General features: G+C 43.8%; 1 protein-coding gene across 1 annotated transcript in view; it reads left to right on the top strand.

Moving 5' to 3' along the window:
- Window positions 1-13,512, top strand: part of LOC120926435 (multidrug resistance-associated protein 5-like) — a 124,529-nt gene that overhangs the window by 56,954 nt on the left and 54,063 nt on the right. Inside the window, exons 10-11 of the mRNA XM_040336345.1 lie at window positions 1,924-2,244; window positions 4,988-5,059. Of these exons, the coding sequence (XP_040192279.1) occupies window positions 1,924-2,244; window positions 4,988-5,059 (393 nt within the window). The remainder of the gene's footprint in view (window positions 1-1,923; window positions 2,245-4,987; window positions 5,060-13,512) is intronic.

The raw sequence follows: 13,512 nt of genomic DNA on the forward strand, positions 1-13,512 counted from the left end.
ATGTTTTTTTAAGTCTACATAATTACTTTAAAGCACTCTGGGGTGGATTTACAAAAGGCAAATAGACTGAGCTTAGGAAATGGGATGAGGCTTCACTTTGCAAAGAATACCCAATCACATTCAAGAAAAAAACAAAACATTTTTGCTGGCACATGGTTGAATGATGGAAGTAAGTAGAGCAATAAAAATGCTGACTATGACCCTAAGAACACTATCTCTACAGTTAAGCACAGAGTTGAAAACATTTGGCCAGATTCACATATAAGTGCCGCGGCGTAACGTATCGTCTATACGTTACACCGCCGCAAGTTTTCAGCACAAGTGCCTGATTACCCAAACACTTGCGTGTAAACTTACGGCGGTGTAACGTAAAGGCGTCCGGCGCAAGCCCGCCTAATTCAAATGGGGCGTGTACCATTTAAATTAGGCGCGCTCCCGCGCCGGACGTACTGCGCATGCTCCGTTTTGAAATTCCTGCCGTGCTTTGCGCCAAGTGACGTCATTTTTTTGAACGACGACGAAAAGTCTGATCTGTCCACTGCAATGTCGCAGCCTCGCTAAAAATTGCTGATCACCAGCATTACTAGAAAAAAAATAATAATAACAAAAATTGTTGTATTTTTTGTTCATAGCGCAAAAAATAAAAAACGCAGAAGTAATCAAATACCACCAAAAGAAAGCTCTGTTTGTGGGAAAAAAAGGACATCAATTTTATTTGGGTACAGCATTGCATGCCGCCGCAATTGTTGGTTAAAATAACGCGGAGCCGTATTGCAAAAAATGGCCTGGCCATTAAGGGGGTAAATCATTCTGGGGCTTAAGTGGTTAACTGAGATTCAGTGTTTAAAAGGACAACAGTGTTGCTAGCCTTTACAAATACACACCAGAGAATGGCTAGAATTGGTGATCCAGGAAAGCAGTTAAATATACAATATAGCTGAATATATACATTTGCTAATTTATCTGTCAGGGATTTGAAATTCTGGCCAGTCACTCCTGTGATTTACTCAACTCTGCCACACTGGATGACCAGGTAGGTGGTGCACATATATCCTGGTTCAGCAACACCTCTTTTTTTGTCACCTCTCTGTCTCCAGCCTGCTCATTGGACAATAAATTATTGTTAAAATAATTATTGTATTGCATCTATTCAGTGAGCAGGGAGCTGACCCAGAAGACATACTAAACAAGGAAGTAGCAGAGTAATTGTCCTTAAAGGGTCACTAAAGGATTTTTTTTTTTAGCTAAATAGCTTCCTTTACCTTACTGCAGTACTGGTTTCATGTCCTTATTGTTCGTTTTTGCTTTGAAGTTGCTGTAATTCTGCTGTGATCTCCACACTTCCTGGTTGTCTGGCTCCTTATAACCACAGTACTGGGAGCTTTTCACGGTGGTCTAAGCTGTCATTACTGTGTGTCTAAAACCAATCAGATTCATTTTAAAAACAAAACACTGCCCTGGATTTGTTTGTTTTTGTTCTGTGTCTCTCTCTACTTCACAGAAACATGAAACCAGTTTAAAACCGAAAGTGAAACTAGAGGCACATTATATGATTGAATTTAATCTATTTTTAATCATTTTTAAAAGGAATCAGTTAACTTTTAGGTCTCTATACCCTGTAAACAGTCATTTCAGCAAAAAAAATGTTTTCCTTTAGTGACCCTTTAAAGAAGTCAGGCAAAATAATAACCGTATATGCATCTGAACTGTGTATTTAACTGCTTGGAATTTCACTATAATGTAATGTATTTTCTGAAAAATATTTTATAACATTATTTACTAAATATCTTCATTTATACATAGGTGATACATATATATTTTCTTTTAGCAATAGTGGAGTTTTCCTTGAAGGTTCTAATCTGTACACTGGTCATCAAGGTTTTCTTTTGTATTCTTGACTTGCATTTTTCTGCCTGGTTGTAGAAGCTGCTCCTGATGGAGGAAAGAGCAATGAAGAGCAGTGAAAAAATGAATTCAGATTTCATTATTGAGTACCAAGGTGCTTACCTGGCATGGAATTCAGCAATTCTTATTTCAGTGGAAAAGTGTGAGGACCGGCAAAAGTATGCATTGAAGGATAATGCCAGGGAGAAGAAATTAATTCAGCAGTATGAAACGTGTGTTCAAAAGGATCCATGCTTGGCAAATGGCAATTCAAAATCAAAGCCAACCGCTAATGATTTCAATTTATCAGTAATGGCTGGTTCACCTGTGCTTCTTAATATTAATTTCACCCTACAAAGAGTAAGTTTTTCAGAGCTTAGTTTATTTTAAGTTTACTTTTGTACGTGCCCATTTTGCTGTTCAATGCTCCTGCTAAACGGTTAAAGAGCAGATAAAAAAAATGAGGGCCAGATTCAGGTACAATTGCGGCCGTGTAACGTAACCCGTTTACGTTACACCGCCGCAAGTTTTCAGTGTTAGTGCCCGATCCACAAAGCACTTACCTGTAAACTTGCGGCGGTGTATCGTAAACACGTCCGGCGCAAGCCCGCCCAATTCAAATGGGGCGTGTACCATTTAAATTAGGCGCGCTCCCGCGCCGGACGTTCTGCGCATGCTCCGTTCGCAATTTTCCCGACGTGCTTTGCGCGAAATTACGGCGGCGCGACGTGTTTGTGAATCGCGACGTGCAAAATGTACTTACTCCGGGAAAAAAAAAATTCAAAAGCGACACGGGAACGACGGGCATACTTTAACATGGTAGAGTAATTTTACACCATGTTAATAGCACCCCTAACTTTGCGACGGGAAACTAAGACTTGCGCCGACGTAACGGCGGAAAAAACCTTTGTGGATCGCCGTAACTGCTAATTTGCATACCCGACGCTGGAATACGACGCAAACTCCACCCAGCGGCGGCCGAGGTATTGCATCCTAAGATCCGACGGTTTAAGACAATTACACCTGTCGGATCTAAGGGCTATCTATGCGTAAATGATTCTATGAATCAGTCGCATAGATACTCTGAGAGATACGACGGCGTTTCAGAGAAACGCCGTCGTATCTCTTCTGTGAATCTGGCCCATAATGCATAAATATTTTCAACAAAAAATGATTTGGTATTTTCAAATCAAGCTAGTACCAGAGGGTCCCGTGCCACTAGGGGGCCCCATCAGGGTTTCCAGCCTCCGTAAAACCAGGGACAGTATGTAAAAATCTGTTTTAAAAAAATCCCAAGATTATAGCTGCCCCGCCTCTCCAGTAGCTTTTCAGTGTGTGTATGTGTATTCTGTGTGTGTGTGTATATTGTGTGTCTGTGTGTGTATACTGTATGTGTGTGTGTGTGTATACTGTGTGGCCCCATAATCTATTTCCCGGGGGGCCCCATGAGTTGTCAGTCCGCCCCCGGGTTTACAGCTTGTGGCTTCACAGCTTGTGGCTTCACAGTCGGGTGCCCACTGCTCATCCGTAAGTCATGCTGCACATTGTGAATGGTCCTGCAGTCTTCTGGGACATGTGACTTGTCCCAGAAGACTGCAGGGAGGGAGGGGAAGAGAAGAACTTCCAGTCAGATTGCCTAGGCGGTCCAGGTGGGAGCAGGTACCTGTCAAAACCAAATATCTGAGCCCCCCCCCCCACACACACACACACACAAAAAGGTGCTATTTGCTGAAGAAAAGGGGGATGGAGGCCCTAAATGGAACCTTCCATTTTGGGTGGAGCTCCACTTGTGACAATAGCTTGTAAAGCCATTTTCTGGTGGGTGCATAACTGACTTTGGTGCCTCCAGGTTGCCTAAGGCAGGGGTCGTCAACCCCCGGTCCCTGGCCCACTACCGGGCCGTGGCCATTCCGCAGCCGGGCCGCTGGTGCGGGCAGCTGGCAAGAGACATGCTGGGCTGCTGGCATGAGAGCGCTGGGTGGATGGAAGAAGCAGGCTGGGAAAGCAGAGATGATATCTCTCTCTGCCCCCCGCATTACCGCTCTTCCGCCCTCAAAGCCAGTGCTCTGTCTTAGTGTCGGAGGTGCGGCGGGGAGCAGAGAGATGACATCATCTCATACTGCCCGCCCCGCATTACTGCTCTTCTGCAGCTCCACGCTGTGTGAAAACGTTTCCTTGTTCGTGGCACAGATTTCCTGTACCCCCCCGAACAGCTAATCGGGAATGGCAGAAGGATGGAACCAGAGAGTGACAGCCGAAGGAGTCCCGGACCCTCCCTCTGCCAGGTGAGACCAGCTGCAGCATGAGGAGGGAGACACCCTGCTACATCCAGAGGGGCGATCCCACAGAGATGTGATGTCATCGGTGACAGGTGAGCTGTGTGTGGGAATACAGGTGCGGTGTGCTGGGACTTGTAGTTCACCCCCTCAGCTGTCTTCCTGACATACCAGAAGGGGCGCTCCATTCACTCTGCATCTGGTGACAGGCAACGTAGCAGGTGGCGTGGCAAGTGACTATCCACGTCTGGTGGCAGGTGAGTTGAACTATTTCATTTATTACTACAATGTAATAATAGAAATAATGCGCTTCAATCTTCCTGACACCCTATCAAGTATGGTGCCGTGATGGTTGAAGCGCTAACACCAGCCATTGCCCACGAAAAATCGTGACCCCCGGTCCTTGGCACAATTTTCTTCCACGCAGCCGGTCCCCGGTGCCAAAAAGGTTGGGGACCACTGGCCTAAGGGAAAGGCCCAAGTGCTACCATACAGGCTGTTTTGGGGCTTATGGGAAATTTTTGAGATAAACTCATGATTTCTTTAGGCATCTGCTCTTCAGTCGGGTGGTCAGTTTAGCATATTGGAATAACCCATCGTTCTTCTCCTAGCCATGCCTGCAAATTTAGCTTATTTCAGTGGTAGGTGGAAAGATTGTCTGTGCTGACTTTAGCTACCAATTTGATATAGAAAACAAAGTGAGGGGTTACTAAGGGCAGAAACATGATTTGCTTTTCTTTCAGTTGTGATACATGGTTTAAGTGACCTGCCATAATACCATGAGGTACAACAAAATATTCTAATCAAACAAAATTTTCCATCCACAGGGTAAACTTGTTGGAGTTTGCGGAAGTGTTGGCTGTGGTAAAAGTTCCTTAATATTATCCATACTAGGTCAGGTATGTTGGAAAAACTAATATGTATCTTTGACTATGTACCACACTAGCTCTTCCATTTTATTGCAAATTAAAAATGCATGTTGTATACATTTTTTTCCCTTCATATTTAATATAACACAAATGGATATATAGTGTGTTAGTTGTTAGGTGCGCATAACATGCAGATGTGTTTTACATGATGAATTGTACATCTAAACTTTGACTTTAGGGCTAATTTAATTGTGTTTTTGTTGAGTTAGCATACATGCACTAAGCTACATTATGTTAAGGCCAAGTTTGTGTGTTATTCAGCTTATTTAAATTAATGGCTGGAAAAACGTACTGGGCCGGATTCAGATACATAGCAGTATCTGTCGGCGCGGCGTAACGTATCTCACATACGGTACGCCGCCGTAACTTAGGGCGCAAGTTCCGTATGCAGAAAGAACTTGCGCCCTTAGTTACGGCGGCGTAACGTATGTTTGTCGGCGTAAGCCCGCCTAATTTAAATGGGGATGATGTGGGCGTGTTTTATGTAAAATCACTGTGACCCCACGTATTTGACATATTTTACAAATGAAAAAATCCCAGTGCGCATGCTCGAAATTACGCCGCAAGTCGTCATTGCTTTAGTTGTGAGCGTTTCTTACATACAGCCCTATTCGCGAACGACTTACGCAAACGACGTAAAAATTTTAAAACTCGACGCGGGAACGACATCCATACTTAACATTATCTACGCCTCATATAGCAGGGGTAACTTTATGCCGAAAAAAGCCTAACGTAAACTACGTAAAAAAATGCGCCGGCCGGACGTACGTTTCTGAATCGGCGTAAATACCTAATTAGCATATTCATCGCGTAACTATACAGAAGCGCCACCTAGCGGCCAGCGTAAATATGCAGCCTAAGATACGACGGTGTAAGACACTTACGCTGGTCGGATCTTAGGGAAATCTATGCATAACTTTTTCTCTGAATCAGGCGCATAGATACGACCACGCACACTCAGAGATACGACGGCGTATCTGGAGATACGACGGCGTATCTGGAGATACGACGGCGTATCTGGAGATACGCCGTCGTATCTTCGTTCTGAATCAGGCCCACAGTGTCTTTATCATACATTCTTTATTTTAAATATAGTTTCATCTCTTTCAAAATTTCCAGCAGTGTTCGATGAACCCCTAGAAACCTCTGGAGGAACCCTAGGGTTCCATGGAATCCTGGTTGAGAAATCCTAATTAAGAAGTTTTACTTTAACAATACCTCCCACAAAATCACGTACCTGTACGTGATTTCGTGCACAACAGTTATTGCCAACTATTTGGAAAAAATGGTTCATGTCCACATTCCTAGTATAAAATGTAAAAAACAAGTTCCTCAAAGAATGGGACTTTACTGGACCATGAACACTCAAAATAGTAAGAGATTTATAAAATTACAAGTTTATTACAGAAGGTATATAACATGATACAAAAATTGATAAAATTGATAAAACTAGAACACATGATCAAAAAGAACAAAAATGGGACAGACACCTAGAAAAGGCCTAAGTTGACTGTCGGAAAGACAGAGGAAATCAAATGTGTTTCAATGAATGAGGTAGAGGTCTTCTCTAGGGAAAATGGGCTGAGGTTTTTCTAGATGTAAAAAATACAATCTCATGTGTTGTATATTTAAAACTGGAGAAATCATCACTCAAAAAAGGGACTAAGACAAAGCAGCGTCGTGAAGCCAGAGCAGGATGTAACTAAACTGTGCCCACATCAAACCCCCGTATCTGAAAGTGCCTCCCAGAAGGGGGCTGGAGCGGTGTTGAGGAACAAACCAACAAGGATCTATCACTCAAAGGTTTATGAAGTAGATTTTCAATACAGAAATTAATTCTGTGAGGCTACTTTTCATAGACCAAATCCAGCTGGCAGTGGCCACTAAAATTAAGGCAGGGCTGTGTCGCAGGTAAAGCCATGAGAGCGTGCTATGCTGCAAAATTGTTCAGCCGGTGCCTAGGAAGGGGCTGAACAGTCAGCAACCAAACCTTATAGATGTCCAAAAGTGCAACAGTTCCCTATGTCTCCAGAGTGATGTGACGTGATTTTGTGCACATGGTTTAGGGGGCTCACCGCCAGAGTGCCGCTCCCGCTGTGATTGGACACAGTGGGAGACAATCAGCAGGTCCGGGGGCGCAAAGGCCGCCGCGACACACCGATCATTCACAGGAGTGATGGAGCAGCGGTGAGCTGATGTAAACAAGGCACACCGCTGCTCTGTCAGGGAGGAAAAGAGAGATTGTATTCAGCTAAGCTGAATCACGATCTCTCTTTTCCTCCAGTGAATCCACTCCCACACAGTTATAAACACCTTCCAGAGAACACATTTAACACCTTGATCACCCATTCCCTGCCATTGTCATTTATACAGGGATCAGTGCATTTTTTTTAACACTGTATTGGTGCCACTGGTCCCCAAAAAGTGTCACTTAGGGTCAGATTTGTCTGCTGCAATGCCCCAGTCCTGTTAAAAATCGCAGCTCACCGCCATTACCAGTAAAAACAATAAAAAATATTTAAAGTCCCTAAATCAATCCCCTACTTTGTAGATGCTATAACTTTTGTGCAAAACAATCAATATACTTTTATTGGGGATTTTTTACATTTTTATTGGATGTGTATTATAGCAAAAAGTTAAAAATATATATTTTTTTTAAAAAAATTCGTTATTTTTTAATTTATAGCGCAAAAAAATAAAAACCGCAGAGGTGATCAAATACTGCCAAACGAAAGCTCAATACCCTAGGGACTGGAGCATCAAATAATATAGGAAGTGCTAGTTCTTCTTTAAGCAAACCTTTCCCTTAGAAGATTGTACTTAAGCCTGCCACACATGAATTGAAATTTGGCTGGTTCAGAAGGGACCACCTGAGATTCGATCCATCTTTGGGCAGGCTGATTGTATTCAAGTCCATAAATCAATTGACTTGGTTGCAACCAACCTGTTAGATTTTTTACATGCGATTAATGCTACTGCTATAGCCACCAGAGGTAATTATGGTGTTCTGCTGGCCGGGAGGGCTCATCCGCCCTCCCATTAATTTTTACAGCACTGATACTACTTCACATCTGACAGAGTTTCTTTAAAGATAAACGTAACCACTTGGAAGCCGCGCTATAGCCGAATGACAGCCACAACGCAGACCTTAATTACCGGGGGGCCGTCAATAGACATCCTCCCCTTCGTGCACTCCCCACGCGCGCTGTGATCATTGAGTCACTGAGACTCGGGTGATCACAGATCCGAGTAAGGGGCCATTCCCGGCCCGTTACTACGTGATCAGCTGTCAGCCAATGACAGCTGATCACAAGATGTAAACAAAAGCTTGGTAATCTTTTTTTTTTTCTCCTCATGCTGACAGCGCGAGGAGAAAAAAAAGCTCATTGGCTTATGTGCAAGGGACATCGGTCCCAAAGAGGAAGAGGCAATTCTGCCTCATCTGTGCCAATCAGTACCCCCTGCCAGTGCCACCTGCCATTGCCACATGCCAGTGCCCACGAGTGCCACCTATCAATGCCCATGAGTGCCACCTATCAATGCCCACAAGTGCCACCTATCAATGCTCACCAGTGGTGCCAATCAGTGCCTCATCAGTGCCACCTAGCAGTGCTGCCTATCAGTGTAACCTACCAGTGCCGATCATTACCCATTATTGCCACCCATCAGTGCCCATCACTGCCACCTATCGGTGCCAGCTATCAGTGCCACTTCTCAGAGCCCCCCAGTGCCACCTATCAATGCCCTTCAGTGCCACCCACCAGTGCTGCCTTATCGGTGCCCACCAGTGCCGCCTTATTGGTGCCCACCAGTGCTGCCTTATTGGTGTCCATCAGTGCAGCCCATTGGTGCCCATCAATGCAGCTCATCAGTGCCCATCAATGCAGCCTATCGGTGCCCATCAGTACAGCCTCATCAGCATACAGCAGAGGTGATCAAATACCACCAAAAGGAAGCTCTATTTGTGACGATTTTTTTTTATTTGGGTACTTATGGGTACTAATTTGGGTGTTGTATGACCGCGCAATTGTCATTCAAAGTGCATCAGTGCTGAAAGCTAAAAATTGGTCTGGACAGGAGAGGGGTTTAAATGCCCAGTAAGCAAGTGGTTAAAATCTGTACGTGGTATGTGCATAAAAATGATTAATATTAGTCTATCATCACCACTATAATTATACAATTCTTTTGATCTGTAATTTTAACTTTTTCCAGCATGTTTTTTTCTATTATGAAAAATGTGTTATAAAACAAAAAGAGTTGTTTAACTAGCTGTAGCATATTTCACAACTAGACACAACCTTTAACTTTCTTATCTATCAAACAGGGCACAGCAAAGGGAAACCCATCACGCGCACACTCAGTACTGCAAAGTCATTCTGTAATCTCTCCTTCCAGGAACATATGAGCTCAACATAACTGATAACTGAAGGTGGCCTCTGCCATTTAAAGAGTTAAACCCTAAAGCAAAAATTATATTGCAGTTTACCATTTCTTAGATGTGGTGGCTGCATTTATTTTCTTTTTTAGGCTTTCTTTCTTCTATTTGCATCTTGTGATCCAGCCAGTAAGTGTGGTGTTTTTCAATAGAGCAAGCTCTCCAGCAGAATGTATCATTTCAACAGATGAAACCAACCATTTAACACTAGCAAGGGTGCTTATGATGACCAACTTTTATTTGAGTAAAACTTTTATCCCAAAAGGAAAAAGTAATAATGTATTTAAATCCCTTAGACCGGGGTGTCAAACTCAATTTCATTGTGGGTCGCATCAGCATTACGATTTCCCTCAAAAGGGCCGGTTGTATCTGTAAGATTAGATGTCCAGCGCATCCCCTCCCCATACATTAGATGTCCAGAGCCACCCCACCATCAGAAGTTGAGTCCCCCACTCTCCCTTACATCACAGTGCACCCCCCCTTTCCTTATGCTGCTGCTGGGAAGAAGCTGGATACATTGCTTGAAAGCAGTATGTAAGGGTCTGGAATAGGACCAGAGGAGGACTGGATACATTGCTTGAAAGCAGTATGTAAGGGTCTGGAATAGGACCAGAGGAGGACTGGAGCGCTCCTGCAGCTGCAGGAGAGGTGGGAGGGCCACATGAAATGGCCCGGAGGGCCGGTTTCATCCTGCGGGTCTTGTGTTTGACACCTGTGCCTTAGTACATCTAACTATCCCCTCCCCCCAGACTGACAATGCTGCTGTCCAAAGGTGTCCCCTCTGCTCCTTCATCCAGAGTGGGGGCACTCTGGATGCAGGAGGTGTGTTACTGGCCAGAACACCAGGTGAAAACAGTAAAAAAAAAAAACTAAAAAAACAATTGCAGCCACCACACGGTCGGTAAGCTGCAATATATTACATTTTTGGTTTTGGGTTAAATACCGCTTTAAACATGTTCGAGCTGGTGTATTGAATGTGTGTAAAAAAAAAGCAGAAGGCCAGTTTCACACATGTGCGAATTGCGGTTTTAATCACATCCAATTCGCGCAACATGTGAATGTGACCGGCTCTCACTCGAGCCGGTTCAAACATGTCCGGAACAGCCACACTGCGGTTTCCAAAAGGGTCCTTTGCGTTCTTGGGTCTGGTTCAGGCATGAATTCAGGCAAAAATTCACACCTGAATCACACCTGAACTGGTGAACAGAAACGCAGCAGACGTTGGGCTGCAAACCGCTGCCGCACATATGTGAACCCAGCCTATGTTTGGAGTTAGCCTAGAAAAGGCTGATCTGATCTAACTGACCACAAAACACCAATGCTGTTTCGGGAAAAAATAATTATCTTCCTGAAGGACCATTAAATAGTTACATATCTCTGATCTCTCTCTAGCCTTCTTCTCCTTTTTTCTTTCCTCTGCCCCCCTCTTCTTCCTCCCCCCCCTTCTTTTCCTACCTTCTAACACCCCAGATTCCTGACTTCCCATTTTCATTTTGGTTTTTGTCCTGTTTGTCATTTTTATTTTATTTATTTATTTATTTATTTTCTTTCCTTTTAGTCTTATTGTTCTCTTACTAGCAATCCCGGTTGCAATTCTGCGAACTACGATGGGGCCCTTGTGGTTGCATCTAATTGTTGTTTCATGTTAAAGTCATTACTGTTCTTAGTGTGTTATGCGTTGGTAAGAGTCCCGCTGTGGGCGATAGCCATTGGGCTGACTCCTTACCCCAATGCACTTATGACTGTTTTTAGATTGTGACTTCTCCTGTTGTTTGTTTCATTTGTTAAAATACCAATAAACATATTTTCAACTCTAAATAGTTACATATAGCAATTTGTAACTTTTTATTTTAAATCAATTCTCTTCCGTTGGAAAAGTGTAAAGACCAAAATCACCCAATACTGACATTTTAATGCTGGACACACATAAGCATGTTAGAGTAGACATACAGTACATTTTTCATTCCTGTCTGGAAGTTCCTAGTCCAGTGATGGTGAACCTTGAAACCCCAGATGTTTTGAAACTACATTTCCCATGATGCTCCACTACAATGCAGAGCGTATGATCAAAAAAAAAAAAAGTATTTAGTCAGCCACCAATTGTGCAAGTTCTCCCAATTAAAAAGATGAGAGAGGCCTGTAATTGTCATCATAGGTATACCTCAACCATGAGAGACAAAATGTGGAAACAACTCCAGACAATCACATCTGATTTGAAAATTATTTATTTGCAAATTATGGTGGAAAATAAGTATTTGGTCAATATCAAAAGTTCATCTCAATACTTTGTTATATCTTCTTTGTTGGCAATGACAGAGGTCAAACGTTTTCTGTAAGTCTTCACAAGGTTGTCACACACTGTTGCTGGTATGTTGGCCCATTCCTCCATGCAGATCTCCTCTAGAGCAGTGATGTTTTGGGGCTGTCGCTGGGCAACACGGACTTTCAACTTCCTCCAAAGGTTTTCTATGGGGTTGAGATCTGGAGATTGGCTAGGCCACTCCAGGACCTTAAAATGCTTCTTACGAAGCCACTCATTCATTTCCCGGGCGGTGTGTTTGGGATCATTGTCATGCTGAAAGACCCAGCCACGTTTCATCTTCAATGTCCTTGCTGATGGGAGGAGGTTTGCACTCAAAATCTTATGATACATGGCCCCATTCATTCTTTCATGTACACAGATCAGTCATCCTGTTCCCTTTGCAGAGAAACAGCCCCAAAGCATGATGTTGCCACCACCATGCTTCACAGTAGGTATGGTGTTCTTTAGTTGCAACTCAGCATTCTCTCTCCTCCAAACACGACGAGTTGTGTTTCTACCAAATAGTTCTACTTTGGTTTCATCTGACCATATGACATTCTCCCAATCCTCTTCTGGATCATCCAAATGCTCTCTAGCAAACCTCAGGCGGGCCCGGACATGTACTGGCTTAAGCAGGGGGACATGTCTGGCACTGCAGGATCTGAGTCCCTGGCGGCAGAGTGTGTTACTGATGGTAGCCTTTGTTACATTGGTCCCAGCTTTCTGCAGGTCATTCACTAGGTCCCCCCATGTGGTTCTGGGATTTTTGCTCACCGTTCTTGTGATCATTTTGACCCCACAGGTGATATCTTGCGTGGAGCCCCAGATCAAGGGAGATTATCAGTGGTCTTGTATGTCTTCCATTTTCTAATTATTGCTCCCACAGTTGATTTCTTCACACCAAGCGGCTTGCCTATTGCAGATTCAGTCTTCCCAGCCTGCTGCAGGTCTACAATTTGGGGTGTGACTGTTTGAGGTTGTGTACAGGTGTCTTTTATACTGATAACAAGCTCAAACAAGTGCCATTAATACAGGTTATGAGTGGAGGACAGAGGAGCCTCTCAAAGAAGAAGATACAGGTCTGTGAGAGCCAGAAATCTTGCTTGTTTGTAGAGGAGACCAAATACTTATTTTCCACCATAATTTGCAAATAAATTATTTTCAAATCAGATGTGATTGTCTGGATTTGTTTCCACATGTTGTCTCTCATAGTTGAGGTATACCTATGATGACAATTACAGGCCTCTCTCATCTTTTTAAGTGGGAGAACTTGCACAATTGGTGGCTGACTAAATACTTTTTTGCCCCACTGTATGAATCGTATATTTATTTCAAATAATCATACCATAATCCCTTGTACACTGAAACTCAGGTTGAAAATGTGAGAGCCAGAGAGAATAAAATATTCACAGTGGTTACATTCTCATATGTTTTATTAACCGATTGCCGACCACTGCACGCCGATGTACGTCGGCAGAATGGCACGGCTGCACATATTGGCATACAGGTACATCCCCTTTAATTTGCACAGCCGTAGGTCGCGCGCGTCGCCGGCGGCAGGCTCGTTACACGGTCGGGTACTCCGTGACCATGCCCGTGGGACCCGCGGACCCATTGGCTGGCGCTGCTGTCAATCAATCCAATGATGCGGTGCGCCAGGGGGCGGGGCAGAGTGATACAGCGAGC

This window comes from Rana temporaria, chromosome 2, assembly GCF_905171775.1.
Source record: "Rana temporaria chromosome 2, aRanTem1.1, whole genome shotgun sequence".
Taxonomy (NCBI): domain Eukaryota; kingdom Metazoa; phylum Chordata; class Amphibia; order Anura; family Ranidae; genus Rana; species Rana temporaria.